Source organism: Osmerus mordax, chromosome 12, assembly GCF_038355195.1.
Source record: "Osmerus mordax isolate fOsmMor3 chromosome 12, fOsmMor3.pri, whole genome shotgun sequence".
Taxonomy (NCBI): domain Eukaryota; kingdom Metazoa; phylum Chordata; class Actinopteri; order Osmeriformes; family Osmeridae; genus Osmerus; species Osmerus mordax.
In genome coordinates this window covers 11,149,036-11,176,069 of record NC_090061.1, presented here as the reverse complement: position 1 = coordinate 11,176,069, position 27,034 = coordinate 11,149,036, and the positions used below count along the sequence as shown (strand labels likewise).

The window sequence follows — 27,034 nt, the reverse complement described above, 5'->3', positions numbered from 1 at the left end:
TTCATTTATCTTGGCCTCTTCTTCTCTCCCCTCCGTCGCAGTTCAAATACTTGAAGAATCTACTGCTGGTGCACGGAGCCTGGAACTACAACCGTGTGGCCAAGTGTATCCTGTACTGCTTCTATAAGAACATTGTCCTCTACATCATCGAGGTAAGCCCCCGAACCCCCATGACTCTAGACACTGAGGTCATATTCAGCCGCAAGCTTAATTGGCGTACATGGTGAATGTTCCACATGGTATTATCACGTCAAAGCAAATCATTCCCATTAGGTTTTCCATGTTTGTGTTTCTAGTGACTGGCCGTACACATTACCTGCCAAACTGAGCCGACTCCAACATTCACCTTAATGAAACAAAATCCATTTGAGCTGGAAAGTAGTGTTTAAGAACCCTGAGTTTTAGTCAAGCCTAAAAGAGATGGTCGAAATGGAGCCGTCTAAGCTTGAAGCCCACAGCGCTGTGTGTGTGCATGTGCACGCGCGCGGGCGTGTGTGTGTGATGGCGTCTGACAGAGTCCAGACCCTGTGCTGATAGCAGGTTCAGAGCTCCGACCAAGAGCGACCTGACAAGTCGAGGGTTCACTATCAGCGTCAGCTCTGCCACAGGGGTGCGGAGACGTTTTGATCTACGGCCCTCACACACTGGGCGGAGGGATGCTGCACCTCTGGAAGAGCTCAGGGTCTTCTCTCAAGTCTCCGAACGCCGCTGACGGGTCCTGGCTCTCAGCTCGGTGTGTACAGACCTGCGTCTGACTGGCTAATTACAGGCAGGGCTTAAGGCCTCACCAACCGAGGCCGTTCAAATCCTCAAATACATGCGAGGTTTTCTTTAATCACAGCTCTCCAGCCTTCCTCTATACTGTCGTTCCCCTGGCCTTAGATAGGAAGGAAGGGGAGGAGGGAGAGGAGGGGAAGGAAGGGGATGGTAGGGGTGGAGGGGGAGGGGAGTGGTGGTGGAGGAAGGGGGGGGAGGCCTTTCCTAGCAGAGACACGGTGAATTACACGCTCCCTCTCTGGAGTGAGACATCAGTGTCTCCCTGGGTGAGTGGACCTGGCCTGTGGGCCAGCTATGCAGGGAGCAGGGGAGATCAGCCAGATGTCATGAGAACGTCCCTGCTGACAAACACCCCTTCGCATTTATGAGACCGAAGGCTTGTACCGTTACAGCGGCTCAACCCGCCATAGAAATATGACCCTGTTAAAATGGGATCTTTTTTTTTTTTTTTTTTTCTGTGCTACTTGACCTCTGAACTCGTTTTTCATCCTTGTTTTGGTTTATGTGCCATGGTAAATCTCCAGGCCCTTTCGGATTCCTGTGTCTGCATCTGTGAGGGAAGGCCTGACTGGCTCTATGGTCGAGGCCGGTTCCTTCAGTCGGTCATGCTTTCAAATGGCGTTGACTTTTTCCCCTCTGTAACTTGGCACTACTTCTAACACGGGCCAATTTAAGAGGCTTTGATAATGTTACCTTCTTTAATGATGGTAAACTAGCTTTATTGACACTGCAACAGGCACACCATTAATGTTTTAGGGCACCTCCTTATACATCTTTGCAATTTTTATTGTCTCATTTACGGCTTCACTCTGAGACATTGCACATGCGCTGATCAGCTCCGATCAACATCAAAAAACTTTTTTTGTTATAGAACACCATATGTAAATGTGGCACAAAAATTACATTCAAATAATCAAGCTGCCAATGCCGGGGGCATCAACATATGAACTGAGTCTATTTCATGTAACTGTCTGGCTTCCTTTTATGTTGTTGTCTTAAGTTTAGCCTGTGGGTAATCTTGTTGCACCAACTGGGAATTCCGCTTTGAACCCGGAATAGTTGGCAGCGTTTGATGTGACTGCACAGAGCAGAAACTCCTGCACAGCAGCCCGGTCTCTCTCTCTCTCTCTCTCTCTCTCTCTCTCTCTCTCTCTCTCTGTCTCTCTCTCTCTCTCTCTCTGTCTCTCTCTGTCTCTCTCTTACCTTCCCTTAAAATGGAGGTGACTGGCGGGAGAGCCTAAACACACTCATTAAAGGTTCTCCAGCTGAAATTCCTCCCCACTTCATCGGCGCTCTCCCTTTTGTGCGATGGGCCACAAGCCTTCATTCAGGCCCCGGCCGTTCTCTTTCAGAGGAGCTCGTTTCCCTCGAGCGCGTACAGTCTGCCTTCCCCTCCGTTAGGCCTGCCTTCCTCGAACACCTTTTGTTACTTTACGAAAATGTAACTCCCCACCCCTCTGCTACCTCCTTCAGGGGATTCAAGTACATAATAGGGGATCCCTCCTCTGTTTTGCTGCTTCGCGACGTATCAAACGCCCCTGTTTTGTAAGGGCCTGACATCCAAGACTCTGGTAACCTCAGGGAAGGGCTAAAAGCTACATCTGTTGCGCTAATAGGTTTACTTTTGTGTGCGCGTGTTTTTCCCGTCCGTTCCCGGGCTACGTGCTCGAAGGTAAACCGAGGATGTCGAATGAGAATTTTCACTTTTGTGTCCGGAGAACATTGTCTATTACAGTGTTCCTTACAATCTGAACACCATGACCATACTTAAGCCTACTTCTCTCTCCTGCTCTCTTTATCCTTTTCTCTCGCTCTCCTCCTTATTCCCTCTCTCTTCCTCTATGGACTTTGGTTTCTTTTAGAAGAGGAAAAAAAGATGAAGGGGGGAAAGGATTTTTCGGAGGCCATTGTTGAGCATGTGAATGTAGGTGCAGGTCTTTATGTTGTGAAGGGAGCAGCTGGGTAGTAATTGCTGTTTAGCTTGGGAGTCTGGAGTGAGGTTAATTGTGTGCCAGGAAGTATGGCTGCCACTCTCCTCTGACTGACTGACAGGTGGGCCAATTCAATGCTTCTGTGTTTCCGTGCTCTGTTAGTTATTCCTGCTGCAAAAGGATCTCTCTGACAGGACAACCACTCACAAAGAGAACAATGGTCACATTTTTATAAGGTCTTGGAGAGAGACTCACAGACAAATAGGTCTGAGGATATAAAACTCACCTCTTTTTTATAACTTGTGAATGAGCACATTTTTTTGTTGTAAAATTAGCCAAAATCTAGCTCAAAGCAGTAAAGTTTAAGTAGGAACTTACTGGGCACTGTTTGATTGACACATTATCAGGCAGCCCCCAAGAGGCTGATGGACAAGTGGCATTTATGGGATAATTACAAGAGGCTTATTCAGCCCTGGGGCATCGGCCTCAGAAAGCCGAGGAACAGAGAATAGGCCAGGGAGGACAAGGTGGAGGCCAGGAGAGATAGAATGGAGGCCATGGCTGACAGAGGCCAGGAGGGAAGGCTTTGAGAGACAAGGATGAGGCTAGGAGGGACACAGAGGAGGCTAGGAGGGATCAGGAGGAGGCTAGGAGGGATCAGGAGGAGGCTAGGAGGGATCAGGAGGAGGCTAGGAGGGATCAGGAGGAGGCTAGGAGGGATCAGGAGGAGGCTAGGAGGGATCAGGAGGAGGCTAGGAGGGATCAGGAGGAGGCTAGGAGGGACACAGAGGAGGCTAGGAGGGATCAGGAGGAGGCTAGGAGGGACACAGAGGAGGCTAGGAGGGATCAGGAGGAGGCTAGGAGGGACACAGAGGAGGCTAGGAGGGATCAGGAGGAGGCTAGGAGGGACACAGAGGAGGCTAGGAGGGATCAGGAGGAGGCTAGGAGGGACCAAGAGGAGGCCGGGGGGACTGGCTTCAAACCAGACCCAACCTGACTGCATTACAGCTCTGGCTGACCACTGTTTACCTCGATACGTTTCCAGCATGTTTCATATTTAGCTGTTGCTTTTCTTCAGTAACTTTGTATTTTAGCCTTTCCTTTTTCCTGCTTTCTTTCTTCTTTAAGTAGGGATAAGGGGTCTGTTTTTTTGCATGGGAGCAGAAGAGCCTGTCACTATATGGAGGACAAGTGTCACCCCCCCCCCTCCACTTTTGTTGTCCCACTTGGGGCTCGTGAAGCAGTGGGATCAAAATCATGGATTTCTGATTCACTGATGAATATGCAGGGACCTGTAGAACTCCACCTTGAATTCCCTCCCTCTCCTCTTTCCTCTCTCCTCGGTCGTCGCCCCCCTCGCTTTTTCAGAATGTGCACTGGGGGAGAGAGGCCAGCCACACCCCTCCGCTGAGTGGCGCTCAGTAAGGACAGAAAGAAAAAAGAAGATAAAAAAAATCCCTCCTGGCTGGTCTGGTCCTTCCCTTAATGAGCAAATCAATGCATCTGTCTCTCAAGAGGGAGTGAGCGAGGGACTCTAGCAGGACCTAAGCACCAGGCCACAGCACTCACGCTAGAGCGCTTACCCCATGCTCTGAATAGGCTTCTTCTTTAACTTTGCACAACAATATATCAGCCCAGAGCCCCTTATTGAAGCGGCCTGTAATGAATTCAGCACTTTGACCCTCCCCCGCAAACCACTCATCACCATTATGCCAACCTCGCCACCGCTCTAACCTGCTCCGCGCTTCGCCTCGCCGTAACCCCTGGCAACGGCCGCTCCGGTACGACCACCTTAAAACGCAACCTACCGGAGTGTTCCATGGTGCGGGGGGAGGGGGGGGGGGGGTACTGTATGTATGCAAGCACACCATGTGATTTCAATCTGTGTGGAGGAATCTCCTTACTATAGCCTCCGGGGGTAGTCACATGCTCCGAGGCTGGAGCGAAAATACAGAGAGAGGGAGAGAGGGAGAGAGGGAGAGAGGGAGGGAGAGGGAGAGGGGAGAGAGAGGAGCTGACCACCAGTGGCCCCCCTAGTTAAAGAAAACAACATCACGGTAGAATGCACCTGATGCCGGGGTGAGCAGGAGCTGGAATGGGTGGGCGTGGTAGATGGAGGGGGAGGGGGGGGGGGGCAGTAGGGGGTCCGCATCCATCTACACGCACACACACGCACACACTCTCCCAACCCCTCCACTCCCCACCGCCCGAGGGAAATAAAACGGGGATGGGTGACAGACATTTGTTTTTGGAACGTTTTCACGCATTCACTCTCCCAATTGAATGGGCCGGGCCGGAGGACAGGCCCGGGTGTGCAGGGATTGGGACAGCCCACCGTCTTTGTCCCCTGTCGAGAGTTTGTAGCAGTTCATGCCTTCATAATGCAGTTAAATGAAGCGAGGAACTGTTGGCGGGCTGACCGTAGCGTAACACAGAACGCCCACTGTTCCCTCTACAGCCATGGCCAAACAGCAGACGGGCTCTGTTCAGCTGCGCTGTCAGGATCACTAGAACACCCGCACGGACCGTCTGACTGACAGGATGTCTCACGCGACCAAAAACCATCCCCCCCGTCGACCGTGTCTGCTGCTGGCCTGTCTGACGCCTCCACCGCCTGTTCTGTCCGGCGGTCACCTGGGTTTAACCTCTGTTGTGATGTTTCCTATCGAAAGGTTATGAGGAGGACCAGGAAGTTGTGAGAGCGTCCACACTGCTGGTGCTGAGTGTGCATGGGGGTTGTGTTCAGGCAGGCCTGACAGGCGAGCCCGAGTCCAGACAGGTCCGGGGCTAATCACCATATGAAGTGATAAGCCTCCTCTTCCTCACCAGTCCAGCATGTGGTTTAGATCATCTCCCCCTCCCGTCAGGGCAGATCCAGGTCTCCCTGGTCCCCTCCATGTGCCGACCCTCACCCTCCTGCCTCGTAACTAACCTGGCTAGTCACCCCGGCTTGATGTATGAAGAGGCATAATCTTGGGGATGAATCTATAAGGAACGGTACACTGTGGAGATGGAGCCTGGAGCCTGTGTTGTCCCACTCCTACTCCTGACGCTAATTCAGTCCATCTCTCCCCCCTCTCTCCCCCCTCTCTCCCCCCTCTCTCCCCCCTCTCGTACCCCCCTCTCTCCCCCCTTCAGAGAGTAATGATGTGTTGACCACAGGTCAAAACTTCAAAAGGAGCCCAGTTCAGATTAGGGGTTCGTTTCAGTTTACACTGACTGGAAATATGCGCGTTTCCCCACTCTGACGTGACGCATGTTGTGGACGTGTTTAGATGTTCAGATAAACTCGCTTTTGATCCATTCTTTGGCTTGGTTTGTCTCCAATGGTCGGAGCACAGACAGCACTTATACACTCACCAGAAAGCATGCCGTTGGTTCACCATAGTCAGTGGACGGTGGAGAGGCTGTGGTTTGATGTGTGCAGAGTTTCCACGGGGCTCTCGGCCGATGCAAACGTGTTCATGGATCCACTCAGCCTCACTATCAGTGATGGGAAACATGAGGCCGGGAGGCAGATGGTGCAGAGACCAGAGGGATTGTGATGGGTTTGTCTCCTATCACCCGATGAGGAAACCCTCCCCCCTGCCTCCAAAAAGACTTGCACTGCCGTAACCTGAGGAGGGATGAGACGAATCAGCGGAGATTTGGAAAGTCTTCTGTTTGTCATGGAAACGCTCTCTTATCACTTTCCTCTTGTTTTGTTTTTTTTTGTCTCTCTGTTTCAGATCTGGTTCGCCTTCGTCAACGGCTTCTCCGGCCAGATCCTGTTTGAGCGCTGGTGCATCGGCCTGTACAACGTGGTGAGTGTTCATGTGATTTACTCTCCCTCCTCCATTACTGGGAAAAGAGCCTGATCCCCTCCTCGATTTACCCCCACCGCCACCACCCCTCCCTCTATGGTCGCTCTCGGGCCTAGAACTCATTGCTCGTGGCACCCCCGACACCATTGCTTTAATGCAGAGCCATGTCATCGACATCCTGAAAAATGTCCACTTTTATTTATGACCCCTTGTCAAGTCCATAGTCCCCCAGTGCCCCTAACTATGTACTGAATGTGAAAGAACAACAGACTCGCATGCCCTAAAGAGCTGAGCTGGCCAAGACGGCCATTTGTGAATGATAAAAAGAACAGGTTGAATCTAGACGCTGCTTAACCGGTGCGATGCAATGTCTGTTCCTCATGGCGCTCCCCTCTTTATAAACTTGTGTTTCATATCTGTCATATCGCTTTTGTATGTAAAAAAAAAAAGAAAAGAAATAATATTAGAAGGAGTTGACGTGTACCGTTTCAGCTGTTTCTTAAAGATACACGCAATTCAATAAACAAAAGCCAATGAGCAAAGTGAGAGGAGAGAAGTGCCTGCACACTGTTGACGGCCCACAAGTGGAAGTGATTTCACGGTGACCAGCGGAAAGAAGTCGAATATTCTCACAGCCCTGGACAGATTTCTTGACAGACCCGGCCATTTTAGATAAGTTGAGTGTCAGGGGGGCTATCCGGCTCACTTGATCCAGAAGGCGGCAAAAAATTCCACCGGCTCTGTGGGAGTCTGTCAGATGCAGTGGGCCGAATCCTCCCTTCTATGGAGATCCTCCCAGCCCTGAATGAGAGAGGAGCCCAGTGGAGCGTGTCCTGCTGCCCTGCAGCCTCACGGCCTCACAGCAGACTTGAGACTCCAGATGGGCCCACAGGGAAGTCTCCACTAGTGCCCCCACTCCTTCACAGAACCCCCACCCCGTCCCTCCTCGATTTCCCTCCTCGAGCCCCCTTCTCGAGCCCCCTCCTCGATCTCCCTCCTGGAGCCCCCTCCTGGAGCCCCCTCCCCGTGCACCCTCCCCGTGCCCCCTCCCTGTGCCCCCCGGACACACAACACCAACACTCCTCTCTCAGCAGCTGCTCAGCAGGCAAACATTACAGCAACGCTCAGAAATGACACTCTGCCGCCTCGCTCAGATACCTGCTGGCTAGTTAGCAGAGGGCGTCACACACCATCCCTCCAGGTTGCTTCTGCATGTGAACAAACGGCAAGCGTGTCCAGTCGGGAGAGAAGACAAAACAACTCAAGTGTTGCGTGGTTAACGGTCACCAACAAAATAAAAATCGGGCAAGTGCTGGGGGGGTTTGGCTTCTTTTGTGATGTGAGACCATTGAAACCAAGGAACTATTCTACCCCCAACCCCTGATTTCAAGTAGACAACTTTCGACTGTGTTCTACTGTTGTAGTAGAAGTGTATGATGTTAATCAAACCAAATGCATTTTTTTCTTTTGATCGTTGGCCTTCTGTTATTGGGTAGTCCTTGAGCATCGTGTCTCTACACAACCAGGATCTGTTCTCCTGGAACCTCTTCATGGTCAATAAAGGGAGCATGTAACCTTTAAGAAAATTGCAAACAAAGTTACCATTTCGTCGGGAATTTGTTTTGTCAAGATTGTTGATGTCTGATTTTAATATATTAACTTAGCAGCCAAAATCCGAGACGAAAATTGGGGGTTGTCTTGTGGTCTTCTAACTTCAAAAGGTCTCTGATTTAATGTGTCATCTAATTTGACGTCTTTTATCTTTCTATTTTTGTGTCTGCTCATTTTTGTTGCTGTGTAGATCTTCACAGCTCTCCCTCCCTTGACGCTGGGCATATTTGAGCGTTCCTGCAGGAAAGAGAACATGCTGAAATACCCTGAACTCTACAAAACCTCTCAGAACGCAATGGGCTTCAACACCAAGGTACCTACATCAATGGTTATTCCCCTCTGTTTGTTCAAGTCAACACTGAACCGGCATCCATTTCTTTCCATCGTTAGCGCAGCGTGACCAAAGCTGAAGGTTTACGTCCCGACTCTGAGCAGCGATTTACGTTGCTTTAACGACCGCGTGATGCTTTTCTGAGGCGGTCTGTGTGCGCGGCGGACAGTGTCTGACCCTCACGTCTGCTGCAGTCGGAGCTCCGGTCTGGCCTGGGAGCTGTGGTCAAGGGCCCAGTCTGGCCTTCTCCCTGGGGGGCAGCTGTCCATTAGCTTTCCCCTGCTGTTAATAAAGACGCCCTCCTTCCCCCATCTCCACGCCTGCCACCAGGACCCCCCCCCCGCCCTTCCCTCACAGGCGTGGAGACCCGGTTAGTGCAGCATGGAGACAGATTAGAGGCGGACTGGTTGTGGAGGTCAGGGGCTAGAGGGCCAGGGGGGCAGAGGAGACAGAGAGTGTGCTGTCATGGTGGGTGACAGGACCCAATGCGGGAAATGATGCCATTTGTTTAAGTGAGTTTGTTTGCTCTGGAAGAACATTCTTCCTGGTCTGGCTCTGTCTGCCTTGGCCGGTTCTTTCACGGCCTGGTCTGGTCTGGTCTGGACCGGCCGCTGGAAACAAGGTTGGTCCCCGTCGATCAGGTTCCTGGAGGTTTTCCTCAGGACAGCCCTGTCGCCTCGCTGCGACAGCCTGACTACACCACGGGTCTGAGCACACTTCACTTCTGTTTGGGTGAGAAAAGGGTCTGTACGGCCAAGCGTTTTTACGGGCCTCCTGTGAGTAGTGTGGGGACACAAGCTCGAGCCAGGCCCAATGAAGAAACTGTTTAAAGTGGCTTAGCATGTCATGAAAGGGTCCGAAAATGACCTGTCAAATAGTTATTACCAGTTTAGCTCCAGCTTGTTCCAGCCTTCTACATGATGCCTGGCCTGGGTCACTGTTTTGTTTTCACTGGCCTGTCCACTCTCCTCCTCTGATATTTCCCTTGCAGCTGGCCTTAGGCGAGGTGAGAAAACCCTGCAGGAATTTGGCCCCAAAAGCCTTTTCTTCCTGCACGCCTGGCTCTCTTGTACACAACAGATACTGTCTTTGTGAATTAAAGCCGTTTGTGTTTGAGGTGCGTGAAGGAGGGGAAAGAGTGTGAAATATTTCAGGTGTGGCCCCAACTGTGTCCCCTTTCACTTTTAATTACATATTCCTGACACTTAAGTCACTATAACAACCTCAGACCCTCAATATGGACTCCGTAATTACTGCTCCCAACCCATTCACCAGCCAACCTCGTTTGCCTCTCTATCTATCTCTCTATCTTGTTCTCTCTTTCTTTCTCAATCTTTTCTCTCCTTCTCGGTCAACAACGTCTAGGAGGAAGGGAGGTGGTTGTGAGGTGAGGGTGGGGGGCAGCAGAAATATTTGGCCCGATATAAAGTACATCCTTTCATGCTTTTTTAAGCAATTAGGCGTTGCACAAAAGGCCAGATCTTTACAGGACAGACAGGCATTCATGCTGCGATTCTTAGCAACCTGCTGGGATACAGACAAGAGAGGGCTGGTGAGGCTGGAGGGGGGCGGTCACTGGGACAAATGATTATGAACATTTATTGATTTCATTAGCATTCATTATGTTGCTGGAGGCCTTGTTCTTCCACTCAGTGTTGTGCTGAGGCTGAGGGGGTGGGGCTGGGGCTAGCGGTGGGGTGGGTCCTGCCCTAGAGGAGAGGTTGTGTATGCCAGTAGGAGGCTAATTGGGTTAAATGTGTAATTGTAACATTGGAGATAATTGATCCCAGCCTCAGAGAGATGGAGGAGTGTGGCGGGGGGGGGGGGGGGTTCTGGTCAGCCATTGCCTGTTGTGGGAGTGTGTGTGCTGGGTCGGAGGTGAGGTAATGTTGGTGGGGGTTGGGCTTGGTGTGGGACTCAGAGCTTTGTTTTGTTAAGGCGATAGCAAAGGTGAGGAGGTCAGGCCAGAGAGAGCAAGGTATTACAGCCCTACACACTCAGCCCTGAGCAAGACTGTCTGAACCCCCCAGACTCTCCTGTCCTCCCGGCGGTCATGAGAAATTGTGTGTTTAATGGAAAATTCAGGATTAAACTGATTTTATTCAGCTTTATTAAACTGTTGAATAGTTCAGAAAATGTCAGCCTAACGGTGGATTTCCTCTTAACTCCCAAGGCATTAAAAGGCGAGACTCCTTGAATCTGATGAAATATGATTCCCCCCCCCTTATTTACTGTGTGATTCAAGCTGTTTGGGTTTGACCAGGCTGCAGCATTCAGGACTAAGTGCAATGTCTGGGGCAGGGCAGGGGTGAGATGGGGCCTGAAAGCAGAGTGTTCAGGCAGACTGGATTTCACGGCTGGTTCATGCTACATCGCCCATTAGTGTTTTGTTTGGCTCCTTTTCTTGCATAATGTAAATTTGAAACAAGGTGGTTTTAGTGCAGGAATATTGATTTAAATGGCTCATCCAAAGTCTACACACATACACACACACTAACACACATACAGAGGTGGTCTTGTATACACATACACACACACACACCAGACACACTCATTTTCCAGCCCTTACTAATGGCCATGAAAACAACTTAATCCCTGTCAGAGTTGTCAACTTCTGTGTTCTTAGACTGATTTATGTTTGTTTAATTCTCATCATATATTCCCCCCAATTTCAAATATACTTTAGCAAGATTATTGGTATTTGAGAGAAAAAAAAAACTCACACCACATTCCCACACACATTGACATCATCCACAAAATGCATACTCACACACACACCAAGCCTGCACGCAACCAAACCCTCAGCACCCTCTCTCTCCCGCTCTCTCTCTCTCCTGCTTGCTCTCGCTCTCTATGTCTCCCTCTCTCTCTCTGTCCCGTAACACACACACACAGGATATACAAAGTGTCTGTCAGCGGGGTGGCCATTCAGAGCGGAGGCCCCTACAAAACCGCCACTTAGCCCAGCGCTGAGCCAGGACAAAGAGCGGGGGTCAGGGGTCAGCTGGCAGGCTGGGGCACCCACCGGGTTTCTCATGCTATTCCTTTCTATCTCTCTCCCTCCTTTTCTCCTGAAACCCCCCACCCCAACCCCTCCTCCCTCTCCCCTTCTACCTCCTTCCCTCCATCCCTCTCTCTCCTCGCAGGTCTTCTGGGCCCATTGTCTGAACGGCCTCTTCCACTCGGTCATCCTCTTCTGGGTTCCCCTCAGAGCCTTCCAACACGGTGAGTTGCTCCCGCAGGCCTCCCTGCACGGTGAAGTCCTGCTCCTGCGGGCCTCCCTGCACGGTGAGGTCCTGCTCCTGCGGGCCTCCCTGCACGGTGAGGTCCTGCTCCTGCGGGCCTCCCTGCACGGTGAGGTCCTGCTCCTGCGGGCCTCCCTGCACGGTGAGGTCCTGCTCCTGCGGGCCTCCCTGCACGGTGAGGTCCTGCTCCTGTGGGCCTCCCTGCACGGTGAGGTCCTGCTCCCGCAGGCCAGTGCAGCACAGAGGAGGACGCTCAGACGCATAGCCTGATTAGTTGTCTGGTAAACGACCAGAACTTCTGAATCACAAACATGCGCTAGCACAAGTACACGCACACGTGCACACACACACACATACACACAGATGTCTTGTTACACACTTCTCAGTTCCTGGTTTAGCTCATCTGTCCCTGCATGGCCAGGAAGCCGGGCTCCTCTGGCTGTGTGCTGAGAGAATAGGGATCTTTGAGCTGGAGTCTTGGCTGGCCATACCAGAGGACCACACAAGCTGGGGCCTGCTCTCCCAACAAAGGCACCCAGCCCCTTTACTCTGACTGACAGGCTGTCAGCAAGGCCTCAGTGCACACATAGGCATGTGACCAGCCGGAAGTAAAGGGAGAGTCTGTTTCTGCTTCTCTTCCTGTCTCTCTCTTTCTGGCTCTCTTTCTGTTTCTCTCTCGCTCGCTCTCTCTTTCTAGCCCTCACTCCCACTATCTTGCTCTCCTCTGCTTATCCCTTCTCTCTCTGTCTCCTCCCTTCCTCCCCTCCCTCCATGTTTCTCGTTTGTAGATTTAGAACTGGCCGACCCAAGTAGTGAATTTGATTAATCACACGTTGCATTCACTCAACGGGCACTTCTAAACAGAGTGATTTACAATGAGTAATGAATGAACAATATAACCAGCATGAGGAAATACAACTCTTGATCTCCCGGCGCAATGAAATCAAACGACTGGTTCTCAGCCTTCAGTCTCTCAGTCTCTCCCTCCTCCTCTTTCGTCCAGAAGGGTTACATATCGCTGCATCGATAATGACACTTCATGGCTCCAGAGCACACACTGTACTGGACTTGTATGCTGTCTAATCCCAGTGTGTTGACTACATATCAGAGCCCACCCTAACTGCCCCCTCTCTAATGGAGTTCCAACAGCAGCAGAATCACTGCTCAGGAGACCTCGTTTGTCTAAAAGCTGCTTCATGTCCACTTTCTTTCACAGATACGGTGTTCGGCAACGGAAAGACTCCAGACTATCTGCTTTTAGGGAACATGGTTTATACAGTAAGTGTTTCTGGACACGCATCCCAGCATCTCCCCCGCACACACAGCCTGTGTGCGTGTGTTATGTTAAGGATTAGACATGAAAGGTCCGGTGTTTTTCCAGGGAGCCCCTTGTCAGGTCTCTGTCTTTATCTCGGATCCAGTGTGAGTCTTGGTGTCTTGCTGTGTAACTCTTCATCCTGGGCTTTGGTGTTTCATGTGACCTAGGATAAAGGATTTAGATATTCAGTGGAACAGAATGATCAAAATATAGATTCACTCTGTACATGGCTATCGTTTACAACCTCAATTCTGTTTCCCTTTTCAAGCCAAAGAACATAGCACGGAAGGGTTTACAGAAGGGGGTGTTCCTCAGTGCTGAACTTGTGTCGTCTTTCGACTGACCCCTTGAACGTGAGAAGGTTCCTGTTGGTTTAGTATTTGACTTTGTGATTCCTCTGCAGTTTGTAGTCATCACGGTGTGCCTGAAGGCCGGCCTGGAGACCTCGTCGTGGACCATGGTACGGTTCATCTCCCCCTGCTTCCGTCTCCTCCCACTCCCTTCTCCCCCCTCCCCCACCCCCCGGCCCCTCCCCTCCCTCTTTTACAGGACCACAGACTCCTGTAACATAGTTCTGCTGCACGTCCCCCAGCCTTCCCCATCTGCCTCTCCCTCCAGCCCTCACCCCACCCTCCGCCATACTGTTAGCATTACACAGGACCATTATCTACCGAAGACCTTTCCGTTACTAGACTCCATTAATCAAATCAACTGTCGCAATCTACTAGCGTTCTAGCTAGGGCACGGTGTCTGGTTAACGTAATGTACGTCGGAAGTCTTTGTGTTGGGTCGTGTTGTGTCATGAGCTTGATCACGAGGGAATTGTGTGATGATTACTGTGCGTGTCCCTCCCCAGTTCAGTCACATCGCCATCTGGGGCAGCATCGGACTATGGGTGGTGTTCTTTGGCATCTACTCCTCCCTGTGGCCCCTGATTCCCCTGGCCCCGGACATGTCTGGAGAGGTAAATCACACACACACACACACATATATACTGTACGCACACACACATCCACTCACCCTGCAATGAGAACCATTTACATGATATCATAGTTCATACTCTAGAGTTTCCCATAACTCATTTTCTCATGATGTTGGTAGTGGGAATATTTCCTTTCCTCTCTCTCACTATTCTGTTTGTGTGTGCGAAATACGATCGTGTGTTTCTAAACGGAGGGCCGGAGGGGGTCCGACCGGTGGGTTCTGGCTTGTGTTGCATAATGACTTAATTGGGCCAATTAAGCCAGTGTTTGTGTTACGTCGGCCTTGCTTGCCGGTGAGTATCTGCAGGTGACGTCAAGGCGCCGTAGCGCCGTGACGGGGCGCCCGCTGCTGTTCACGCTGGGACGTAGCGACGTCCGCATGGATCTGGTTAACATGCTGCTCTCCCACAATGCACTGGAACCCAGGACCTGTTTGAGTCAGTCAGGATTGTTCTCGTTCAGGTTCATGCCTTGGCCTTTCAGGTGTGTGAGACAGGGCATTTGTGTGGAGCACCCCTCCCTCTTTGCAACCCACCTGCTCCTCACACACACAGACACACACACACCCACACACAGACAGAGATGTTCCATGCAGGCCCTGCAGCTCTGGGAGATGGCAGTAATGGAGTGTTGGTGGGCAGCTTGTAACCCAAAGCTCCAGCCCCACCACAGAGACACCTGTACATCATCACACAGAGACGTGTCCTCCGATACCTGAGACTGCATCAGAGCCCTGCTCCCAGCCCCCCAGCCTCCCGCCACTGAGCTGGAGGAGAGAGACGGAGGGAGGGAGGGAAGGAGGGAGGGAGACAAGGAGGGAGGGAGAGAAAGGGAGGTGGGAGGGAGAGGGGGAGACGGCCTTCAGCCATTCAGAGGCCTTCCATCTTGGACCGAGTCCAAACCGCACATCACCCCCATTGTTTCCCCTGAAGGTCTGACACGGATAAGAAAGGAAGATGTCAGATGACCCTGTAGGAGCATGGCTATGCTCCAGGGGACCAGCTGTACCCCAGGTTCTCAGGTAGACAAAGTGGCCCTGGCCGGCTGCCCGCTGGCTGTCCCTCCCATATCTACCCTGCTGCCACCCTCTCCCACACCCCGCCTGTTCTCCCTGCTGATGAGGACCGCTGGACTCCCTCTCACTCTCACGCACACTCCAACGCTTGTCAGCAGCACATCCATCCCCCGCTCAGCAGGCATTCATCAGATTCCACGGCGGGTTCTGTCACGCGGCCCGCAGGACTCTCTCTGTCCGCGCCCGAGTTGCGGCACCTCGACGCGTGCGAGGATAACAACCTTTGATCGTGAAAGTGAGACTTCCAGAAGAAGACTCCCCGACAGAAGATGATCGCTATTCCGCGAGCAGAGCCCAACGGAGCTTTTCAAATGGATTTTTTTTAATATCATGTGAAGGTGTAGCTCAAAGCCTCATGTCTCCAACACCCTCGTGTGTTTCCTGGTTTTATTTCTGTTCCAGTGCACCTGTAGCGGATTTGCATCAGTCGGCGTATCACACATCACTTCCTTTGAACCAGAGGAATGCCCTTCAGAGTGGCACTGAGCAGTCTGACGCACCTCCTCTAGATAACACCCAGCCTCTCATCGCTCGCCCGCCAGCCTGCAATCTCTGTGTTTTTATATTCAGAAGTGGCGTGTGTGTGCGTACAGTAGGTTTGATAGACATCCAGTGTTTGAAATGAAAGTAGCGGGGCCCGCCATCTCTTCTGAAAGCCACAGGGAGCCCTCAAACTCCGGGGGTGCATTTCAACACGCAACTCTCAGCCCCCCGTTGTTTTACACAGGCCCACACGGTTCCTCGTTATTAAATCTGTGAAAGGCCCTATGATGGAATTAGAGAGGGCCTCAGTATCTGTGTTGACTCTGTCCCCCTCTTCTGTTTTTGGAATACTTAAGGCCTTTCTTAAAGACCCACGTTTTTTTTGCTCTGTCGTTAAAACCTCGGGGAGACCTACCGGACCCACAGACCCAGTGATTTATTAGAGTCTAGAGTGTTATGGACGCCCCACACGTTTGTCGATGGTTTAGCTGTATCGTGTGAGTGTGAGTGTGCGTGTGCGTGTGTGGATATGCATTACAATTGATGTATCCGTCACAGAGCTCAAGCTGTAATGTCATGACTGGTGAGCTAATACATGTAAAACTGACATGGAATCTGCCCTCCACTCTGTCTTTTCCGCAATTTTAATCTTTTTGCGATACACGTTGTAAATCACCGACTGACAGTTGTGCCCGAGCGACTTGCGTTGAGCTCTGTGTTTATGTAAGTGGTCCAACACTCTGTTTTCTTTGCGGATGTCTCGTGGTCCGTTGTGAGGCGACACACAGAGAGAGAACATGGACTGGAAGATGGACCCTACTGAGAGAGCCAGTGTTTGTTTTCCATGGCGGAAGCTGGAAGAGTGTGTGTGGGGGGAGGTGGGGGAGGCAGGGGGTAAAGGGATTGTGAATTCTGCGCTTGCCCCTGCGTTGCAATGACGACATTTGGGGAATTTGTGGATCTGTGGGCCTTGTCCAAGCAAGGCCTCTTTCACTCTCGCTCTCTATTTCTCTCTCTCGCTCTGTTGGGGGCATTGAGTGAGCCTCCATATCTTTTCTCTGCTCTGGAGTCCTCTGGGACTGGTTCTTTCTCTCTGCAGTGTTGCTGCATGCTAGCTGGCTGCCCAGCCGAGCCCTAAAGCTTGGGATTTGGGACCGCGTGATGACTATGGCATTTAAGGGGGGATGTATGGCATCTCCCTAACATATAGATCCCCTCCTCCCTCCCCAGAGCCCCAGACATCCTACCATACTGTTCTCTCCTAATTGTAAGGTCCAGTGAACTCAGCTGCATTCAGCATAAAAGGGGAGGCGAGGAGGGTAGAGGTGGAATAACTCCCTATTACTGGATTTGACTTAACCCTTCTCTCAATGTGGCCAATAAAAAGGGCTGCACAATGAGGCTCTGTGCTCTTAGGGTGCTGGTGTCTGGATATCAGCATCTCCAGGCCTGGGCTCGGCCAATGGAGGAGGAGAATCTGAAATCTGACGGCCTTTCAGATATGACAGAAAGAGATGGAGACTGTGTGGTTGTGGATGGGGGGGGGGGGGGGGGGGGGGGGGCGTGTTGGCTTTTCTCAATCTGTGCTTTCTAAAGCCAAAGGCCTAGGCATCGGGTGAATTGGATTGTCCTCCCTTCATATTTACCATCACAATAGCAGGCTTTAACATTCTTGGAGCCACACTATCACTGTGGGCCTGCCAGGCACAATCAGCCAACTGCCGCTGAGGGAGACTACTGATCAATGCACCTAGACATCGCTGGGGAAGACAGAGCAGCTCTCCCAGTCGGTAATGGAGGTTTCAATAGCCTGTTGACCTAAACCAGATTTTTGTAAATACTTTTTTTTTTAAGAAAAGTTTTTTTGTAAAATGTGTCTTGTGAGGGATTTTGTATCTGTCTACAGTTAGCGAGAAACCGGGAGAGGATGAATGTGTCAACACGTCTCTTTAGTGTGTGTGTGTGTGCGCTTGAGTGTGTGTGTATCTGTGAGGGAGCGCGTCTGTGTGTCTCCAGTGGCCATGAGGGGGCTGATGGCCTGTCAAAACACACAGCCCCGTGGCTGCGGACACCACTGTCTGCCAGGCCAGACCAGTTTATTAGTTTGTCCTAAAAATACACCCCACACCCTAGACTCCCAGCTCCCTTGGCCCCCAGGAATGAGTCTTCCCTAGCGTTCACCCAACACTGCTGGCTTAGAGGCCATGTTGTAGCTTGGATTCTCAAAATATCCCATATAGGCAAACATTTGTGATATGAGGTTCAACTCTGAATTTATGGATTAGGGGTGGCAGTTGGCTCTAAGTTAGCCTACGTTTTATGATAAACAATCCAAGAGATTTGTGATGTTTTGGTACTGTATACACCCAACATTGTCTGTGGCTGCGGAATATTTATATAGATAAGTTGGACAAATGTTTGTAAGAGATTAATGTTATGAAATAAGGGGATGGTTTATTTTATGAGCCCCAGTGACTTTGATTTAATGTACAGAGTTCGTATCCATGGTTTATTTTCAAAAGATTCTCACGACAGCTTAAATACTGCCATTAAATGTGTGATACATTGGATGAAAATTCAAATAATTAAACTGACGCAGCAATAAAGCCCCAAATATGTTTCCACAGGGACTGTCTAGCTTCAAACCTGACAGGAAAATGTCTCGTGCTCCTGTGCAATTTTCCCTCAACCTATGTATTTTTCGTCGCTGGGCAACATAGAAAGCTCCATTCATTCCCATCTTGTTGAAACATTAGGAAAAAGACATTTTGATTTCCAGCCATTTGGGATTTCCTCTTTCCCTGATGTTTTGTCAGACATCAAAGTCCATTTGCTAGTAATGACGAACAGATTAGCTAATTTGAGAACACCTGAGTACCTTTGATACTTTTTACTGTGTGTGCATGTGTGTTTTAGTGTCTTGGTGTGTGTGCACCAGTTTGTGTGTGTTTCTGCGTGTAGATATGTAGGTGTCCCCTAAGGCGCCATCCTAGGATCCTGCCTGTTTAGTGTTACAGGAAGGCCATTGTCTGGGGGCCTTGCAGTTTGAACAAGTGGCTCAAGCATGTACTGCCCAAATTGATGCGAGGGGCGTGTGTCTGGCTTTTTGACATGTAATGACAGATAGTTTCAATGCAGCCAGGCCAAAGCAAACACGACCCCCACTCAGATGGCTGCATGGGCTAGCCCACGCCAGGGCTGCCCCCCCCCCACACACACACACCCAATGGAACCTCCCGACACGTCCAACTGCGTTTCATTTGAACTGTCTGAGTGGATTGGGCCGACTCTGTCGTCTGATGAATTGTTTATTTTCACAAGCCTTCATGACCACGGACATGCAGAGAAGCTGCCGTCCCAGATGGCAGGCTTATAAGATCCGGCGAGATGGGGATCTGAAGTGGAAAACTCTGCTTCTGAACGCAGACTAACAAATGAGTCTGGAACAAGTCCACGGCTATCTCATTTGTGGATATTCCTTGGCAAAAAGCACACAATGACCACAGTTCCAAGATCCCACACAAGAAAACACTGAGACGGTGTTTATTATTTGAAACGGTGAAGAGGACAACAACAAGAAAGTTCTCATTTAAACCCTCTAGTGGGCTGTCCGTCACTGCCTCATTTGAACCCTCTAGTGGGCTGTCCGTCACTGCCTCATTGACTTCACAGAGTCAACGAGGCAGAGTTGGTCTGGCTCGGACTTCACAGCTTTTATCGGACTGGGCTGAAGTCGTTCCAGAGATGCTTTTGCCAGCAATACCCAAAGACTGTGTTGCTGAGGACTGGAGGGCTGAACCCCACATCTCAGGGAGTGCTCCTGATCCCTGCTCGTGTTCCGCCTCGGGTGAGCTGCAGGAAGCCCCAGGGCATTGTGGGTAGGTTGATCAGGGCAGCGTGGGTGAGGGGTGGTGGGGGTCAAGAGACTCACTGACCTCATACTAATAAACTGTGTGAGGAAGTGTCCCACACAACTGCAGGGGTTTCACCACCCATCACAATAGGCTGGGTGACTAGTGGAAAGGATCCTGCAGTACTGCTGCCGGCCCGCAAAGTCCCATCCTCAGCCTGAGGGGATGTGGAGGTGGTTAGAGTAAACCCAAACAACAACAATAACACAGGATCGCCCAGCTCAGCCCTGCTGGGCTAGCCCACCACTATCTATCATCGCAATGCTGTTGTTTGTTTTTGGGGGAGGGTTTGAATGGAAACATCTGTTTGTATTCATTTTTAATTTGATTTAAGCTGTATTTAAACAGGAATAAACACAGTGAGATGTCATCAATTTTTTTCTTCCAAGGGAGACCTGACCAAGAAAGGCAACAGATAAGCATTTCAAAGTGACATGCATATATTACAGTACATCAAAACATCATCATCATCAGGACCTACATGAAACATCTTCCAAGACACCGATACTATCCACTGCAAGTGTCCAGCCTAGGGGACACATCTCCACTCCTCCTGCAGGACATCTGCACCCAGGGGCTTACACTCCCTGCTGTTGTTGTTTTGGGAAAAGCTCTAATAGGTTTCACCCGAGGCTGAAGCTTCTCCTGTTGCCAACCTCTTCTCCTTTTACCTTTGTCTTGCATCATCACCCTTTGATCAGCGTTTTGTCCGCAATGACCCTAAGGTGTGTGTGTGTGTGTGTGTGTGTGTACTTACTCAGGCGGACATGATGTTCAGTTCAGGGGTCTTCTGGATGGGCCTGGTCTTCATCCCCATCACCTCCCTGGTCTTTGACGTGGCCTACAAAGTGTGAGTAGCCCTCCTCACTTCCTGTCTAGAACTAGCTCCTCTCAGACAGCATGGGAATAGGGCCATTGGTATAGCATGTAACTGTGGATCCAGAGGTCACACGGTCAGATCCACCTCTGTGAGGCGCAGACAACGTGTTTCAGTTTTTGTACATTTCGGATACGGTAAGCAAACGTATTTTACAGGCCATCACAAAGTAGGCAGTATTCAAATACAAAAAAAAGTGCACAAAAAAATCGGAATAATTCTGGTTTTTAGTTTGTTTATTTGCTTCGGACTCGGTCTGCAAAGGCCTTTAGACTCATTGTAGTCATGGTCTTGAAACACATTCAGAGATTCTGTTCATTTTGACAATGTGGATTTGGTTTTACATTTGTTTTGCTCGGTGACGGTGATTGGGATTGGTCCTCCTCCCTACAGGGTGAAGAAGGTGTGCTTCAAGACTCTGGTGGACGAGGTCCAGGAGCTGGAGGCCCTCTCTAAGGACCCTGGAGCTGTGGTGCACGGGAAGAGGTACCATCACACACTCCTCCATCACACACACTCCATCTCCTACTTCCACAGACATCCTGAACTTCTGGACACACACATTATCCCCCATCTCCTTTCTCAGCCACCCTGCCCCCTCTTCACACTCACACACACACACTGTATCTCAGGATCAGCGGCGTGTCACTTGTCTTCTTCAAGTAGTACCGTCCGGGGGAACATCTGCTCTTTGTATTCCTCTCTGTCCGCTCCACCCAGAAAGCAACCTCGCGGCTCAAACCCAGCAGCCTCGCGGCTCAAACCCAGCAGCCTCGCGGCTCAAACCCAGCAGCCTCGCGGCTCAAACCCAGCAGCCTCGCGGCTCAAACCCAGCAGCCTCGCGGCTCAAACCCAGCAGCCTCGCGGCTCAAACCCAGCAGCCTCGCGGCTCAAACCCAGCAGCCTCGCGGCTCAAACCCAGCAGCCTCGCGGCTCAAACCCAGCAGCCTCACGGCTCAAACCCAGCAGCCTCGCGGCTCAAACCCAGCCGCCTCGCGGCTCAAACCCAGCCGCCTCGCGGCTCAAACCCAGCAGCCTCACGGCTCAAACCCAGCAGCCTCGCGGCTCAAACCCAGCAGCCTCGCGGCTCAAACCCAGCCGCCTCGCGGCTCAAACCCAGCTCCCTCCCTGTCATTGTGTTACTGTGCGAGCCGCATGGCAGTGGTGCCTCTGGATTATTAAAGCCATGAATCTTGAGCATGGATCCCCGAGAAGGGGCTCCCAGGCCAGGGCTTTCATCAGGTAGCCTGCCAGTCTGGCTGCCCCTCCCAGGCCCAGGGAGCACATTAGCATGGTACACATCAATATCAAATTGGCTGCTGGCTCCGAGTGATCTCCCCTTGTTGGCCACTGTCCCAGACACAGCAGGCTCAGCACAGTCACACACACACAAGTACGGACACACACACACCTGTAAGTACGGACAAACACACTTACAAAAACGTGACAAAATTGCACACAAGCACACACAGATTATACAAAGATATCGTATAGTCATAATTTATATCATACACAGTCCCCCCCCCAACACACACACAGACATACTGTAGGAGAAAACCCACACAAGGTCAGTTTCCCCTCCTGGATCCCAGTCCCTCAGTGTCATGTGTGCCTGGCAGCTCCCAGCAGGAAGAGCAGCTGGAGAGAAGCTTCATGTATGGGTCATTAAGTATAACTGCAGGGCTCAGCGTGTTGGTGACACCCTCTCCCTCCCTCTCCCCCTCTCTCTCTCTCTCCCTCTCCCCCTCTCTCTCTCTCCCTTTCTCTCTCTCTCTCCCTTTCTCTCTCTCTCTCTCTCTCTCTCCTTCTCTCTCTCCTTCTCTCTCTCTCTCCTTCTCCCTCTCTCTCTCTCCCTCTCCCTCTCTGCCTTTCCCCTTCTCTCTCTCTCCCCCTCCCTCCCTCTCTCTCTCTCTTCTCTCTCTCTCTCTCTCTCTCTCTCTCTCTCTCTCTCTCTCTCTCTCTCTCTCTCTCTCTCTCTCATGTGTCTGTGTCTTACCAGTTTGACGGAGAGAGCCCAACTACTGAAGAACGTCTTCAAGAAGAGCACGGTCAGTCTGTACCGGTCAGACTCCATGCAGCAGAACCTGCTCCGTAAGTGTCACACACGCACCCTTTTGCCTGTGTATGCATGCACATACACACACACACACACACACTCATGCAGGGAGTTGTAGGAGCTGAGTGCTATTCCTCTTCCGTCATCCAGCTCTGTACCCAGTAGAAGAGTACATACACACACACAGTACCCAGCAGAATAGCACACACACACACAGTACCCAGCAGAAGAGCCTGCTAGAGAAGCGGTAATTCTCCAGTGATCCCTCCGCTCTGTAAAATCCCATCCACATGTTCCACATTAGCCAGATGCAGGAAATCCACATACATAACCCTGTCTCAAAGCCCATTAAGTTACACTAGAACACCCTTCTGTTCCCTGTTTGTGTCTTAACACCTGCTAACAACCGCAGCCATAGCCTGAGGCCTGGGCCTCAGAGTGCTGTAGACACAGTCTGTTCTAATGCTAACTTCAACACAGCCTGGGTGGAGAGGTCAATACTACTACACAGATGGAATGTATTTGGTTTAATTTTGGTTTGTTCCGTCTGTTTGTTTTGTGGTGTTTTTGTGCTACTTCTGTTTGTTTGTTTTTGCTTTTTGCTGATTGTTTTGTCTGTTTTTTCCTCGTATTTATCATAGATATAGGATCCTTGTTGTGTAACTCCTTTTATTTGACACTTATATTTGACCTGTAGTAGCCCCAGTACCCCCTCTGCCCATGTTAGACAACTACCTCTCTTGCCTTCCCTGAGTGCTGTGGCGTGAGCTTGTGGTTAGACCAGAAATGACCATTCATGAATTGTTGAAATGTTATTCCCACAATGCACTCCTCTCATGGGGCCTATTGAACTCGTCCGCTGGCCTGCAGTTAGTGACCGAGTCATATGAGACCTGAAGGTGAGTCCAGAGGTCAGAGGTCAGAACAGACCCTGGGTGGTAGCTAGCTGTAGACCTGAGAGAACAGGTGTCAGATATCAGAAAGACGCCCCCCCTCCACCACCCCCTAAAAGGAATTTTAGCACAGAGAAACCTTAGGGAGCTTTGTTTTAATAGTTTTTAGTTTGTCTATTCTTACCATATTTAAAATGTATTTTTGTTTAATTTGTTCAAAAAGTATGTCATTTTATTTGTTAATTTGTTTAAATTATGAGTTAATTTTAGTTCATGTCAACGTGTTACCTTCCAACCAGGGTGCGCAGGTGGCCCTGTTGTTCTGTACCTCACTCCCTGTGTCCTGCTTGCAGACGGCTATGCCTTCTCCCAGGACGAGAACGGGGTGGTGTCGCAGTCAGAAGTGATCCGGGCGTACGACACCACCAAACAGAGGCCCAACGAGTGGTGAGGTCTGTCCGGAGCCTCGGCCGTTTCCCACAGCGATTTGAAGCTAGCGAAGGGGTGCACCCCCGGGCGACTTCACCACGAGCCTGTGGGGGGGTGTGGACAGGATGCCGAAGGGAGGGGTGGATGTGTTGTACAACTTCAAAAAGGGAAAAAAACATGGAACAAAATAGCGTTGAAAAAGTATTCACTATGCTGTAGTTGTGTGTTCAGCAGACATAATGAGCACTGTGCTTGCATTTTTAGCAGAATCTGTGGTCTGAAGTTCATCACTGTTCTTGCTCAGTCAAATGGAGTGAAATGTTGCCTCTGTGAAATGTCTTTATGTATATTCTAGCAGATCCCAAAAAAAGAATAACGTACAAAAAGTTCTAATCATTTGAACTATTTTTGGCACAAAATGTTTAATGACAATATTGATGTAAACATAGATTGCCAAAGAGCAGTCGTAAATTCAATCTCTTCAAACAATGGATATAATTAGAACAATGTACCCCTAACCTACACACACTCCAGAGTTTATTCCAGCACTGAATGGACCACTTCAGACCAGACAATTCGTTGTTTTGTTGTTCTTTTGCACTTGTGTGAACATGTCTACTGTATAATAAGGCCTTACATTTGTTCATGCCTTCAGCCATACTTATCTCTCTCATTTAATTCTGTTTATTTATGTAAGAATTAGTATGTAGGTATCGTGCCTAGTTTGTTTGACTTTTTAATGATAGCTCCTTCGCCGTAGTCCAATCTCCACCATGTTACACAGCAGTTCGATTGCTCTTAACAAGTAATTGCATTCCACACATTACTCGGCTGCAACAATCACAATGGTGCCTGACTAGTTTCCCCCTGATGGAACAAGGTAGCCTAGCTAGTGTAGGACAGTGATCTACCCTTTGATTGGTAAAAAGTGAACTCCGTACCTCCCCAATATTGTACTCATGGTAACAAATGAAGTGCCTTGTGGCACATGTAAAACCTAGGTTCTTTTGTCCTGCAGAGTGTTTGGGGGGGTGGGGGGGTCTGCTTGACGGTCTTCTTCAGTTTCTGTATGCTTACAGTGGCGGCTTGTATTTCACGATCGTATTTCCCTTAGAATGGAGTTTATCCTCTGAACATAAGTGCCATTAGCTTACAGGAGAGAGAAGATTAGCCAGGAAAGCTCCACACAGTATCGAAAAACGACTTGGTCTCTCTATAGTTATTTTGTGAATTTGTATTTTTATATTGGAGATGTACGAATTTTGCATTGATCGGCTTTGTAATGAATCGTCTGTGCGTTTGGTTCCTTTCTCAGACAAAATGATTGAGAATGCTCGAATGATAGAAGGAAACAGCTTTCTTAAATGTCTTGTTGTTCTTATTAATATCGTTAACGCTAATTTATTTTAAAATTAAAAGTCTTGTATTTGTGTGTTTGCTCTTCTCCCTATGGGAGATTGGTGTTCTGACCGTGTGTGTGTGTGCGTGCGAGTATGTGTCGTCTGCATGTGCATGTGTGTATGATTCTGAGCGTGAGTCCGTCCGTGAGTGAGTGAATGCCTTCTCCTGGGGATACCTGCTCTGTTTGCATGTCTTAATGTGTGTCCTCAATATGGCACTGAGAGATGCTGACACCTCAGTTGTGGTGTTGCGTTCTTTGAATGTGTGTGTACATGAACTTTTGAGTGTCCGTGGGTGCGCGTGGGTTGTGTGTGTGTGTGTGTGTGTGTGCTGCTCGCTCCTCTCGTCAGTCTGCACGACTCCAGGTATAATGATGGTGTACTACTGTGTGCTGCTGCATGGCCCTGTGTGTGTGTGTGTTTATGAACGTGTGTGTGCGTGCGTGTGTGTGGCCAAAACCCAGACCCAGTCTTGGAGGGTTTTAGGCCTCATTGATGCTTGCTTTGACAGGAGTTGTTGCACAATGCACTCTGTACCTTTCCAGTAGTGGATATTTCATATCTGGTTATTGGTTTTGGTATATAATTTTTCTGGGTGTATTACAGTATGTTTTGTAAGTTATTTTCTCTCTCTTTACACAGTGCACCTCTACTTTACAATAAACCTCTGTGTTTTTATTTCCTGGTTTTGTGAGGATATATCAGTGAAGTGATTGGTTATGCTATACTTGCGTGTTTATCTGATTGGTTGTCATCAGCTTTCAAAATTCCAAAATGCTGAATGTGGGTCTTCTGATGTGAACGTCATTGTCGTGGAAGCAAGGCTTGGGACTGTTGCTTTTAACCAACAAACTGTCGTCTGTTTAAGTCGTGGGCTGCATGAGTGGAATAACAAATCGTTCTTTGGTTAAGTGTTAATTGTACTACTTTTGATTCTCTCTCAAGTGTTGGTCACTTTACTGAAGAAAAATGCACTTTTTAGATTTGTTTTGATATTGTTTCTTTTTGTCTTTTGTTCAATGATTGTTCTGCATGTTGGGACTGCAAACTTTAAGTGTTCTGTCTTTTACTGCCATAAAGGACTACTGAAATAAAACTTTACAAACATAGCCGGAACCGGAACATTTGTCACCTTTCCCCTGTCCAAACAATATTCCATCCGTCCTACCATCCCAGTCCTATCCCATGCAACATGAGACAGCTAGTTTGGTCTTCCCACATAATCAGACACCAATGTGTGTGGCAGAAAACCGGCTTTCCAGGGAGAGGGAGGGGTGGGAACCTAAACAGGAAAAGGCAGGGGACTCTCACAGACAAACAAGTCCTCTTCATGCATGACAATCTGCGTCATGTTTGATCATTTATGTCTTATAATGTTGTTTATCTTACTCTCCTTTAGCTCAACCCACGGTCATCTGTAGCTTATACTGAGGGTTAGCTGGTCTTATCACTGCTGTCTTTTCAGTATGTGTATTATGTGACATGGCTGTCACGGTTTTTAGATATATAATGCAATCTCTTAAGGAATACCCCTCTTTTGAAGTCATACTCATAAATAAAGAACTATTCCTTTTATGTTAAGAAAATGTTCTACCTAGGGAAATCTGTGCGGTATATTCTAGTTTCAGAGTACAGTAAATGAACAGGTCTCAAAAACGTTACACACCGTTCACCAGCCCGGAGGTGTCCTAAACATGGCCGATTATAGCACTTCCACCAAGGCTGGCTACTTTAGGGTTGGAAACCGCTTGAGGCATCCGAGACCCCATGAGCATCCCCCAGACAGTATCAGCTCTACAGTATGCACTGTCAGCCATCACGGGACACTGCCTGCCAAGTCTATTTCACACTTAAATAACTGTGGAACAGAGACGTCTTTGTGGAGTCTTGCCATACTTGTTGGTGCAACCC

The 27,034-nt window shown here is 49.7% G+C and overlaps 1 protein-coding gene across 2 annotated transcripts in view; it reads left to right on the top strand.

The window, feature by feature from the left end:
* Positions 1 to 26,231, top strand: part of atp8a1 (ATPase phospholipid transporting 8A1) — an 88,643-nt gene extending 62,412 nt beyond the window's left edge. For both annotated transcript variants that reach the window (XM_067247247.1, XM_067247246.1), the window contains 11 exons: positions 42 to 152; positions 6,437 to 6,511; positions 8,313 to 8,435; positions 11,600 to 11,678; positions 12,915 to 12,976; positions 13,420 to 13,476; positions 13,873 to 13,980; positions 20,230 to 20,318; positions 20,739 to 20,831; positions 22,345 to 22,436; positions 23,648 to 26,231. In XM_067247247.1, the coding sequence (XP_067103348.1) occupies positions 42 to 152; positions 6,437 to 6,511; positions 8,313 to 8,435; positions 11,600 to 11,678; positions 12,915 to 12,976; positions 13,420 to 13,476; positions 13,873 to 13,980; positions 20,230 to 20,318; positions 20,739 to 20,831; positions 22,345 to 22,436; positions 23,648 to 23,745 (987 nt within the window). In that variant the 3' untranslated portion in view covers positions 23,746 to 26,231. The remainder of the gene's footprint in view (positions 1 to 41; positions 153 to 6,436; positions 6,512 to 8,312; positions 8,436 to 11,599; positions 11,679 to 12,914; positions 12,977 to 13,419; positions 13,477 to 13,872; positions 13,981 to 20,229; positions 20,319 to 20,738; positions 20,832 to 22,344; positions 22,437 to 23,647) is intronic.
* The last annotated feature ends 803 nt before the right edge of the window (positions 26,232 to 27,034 follow it).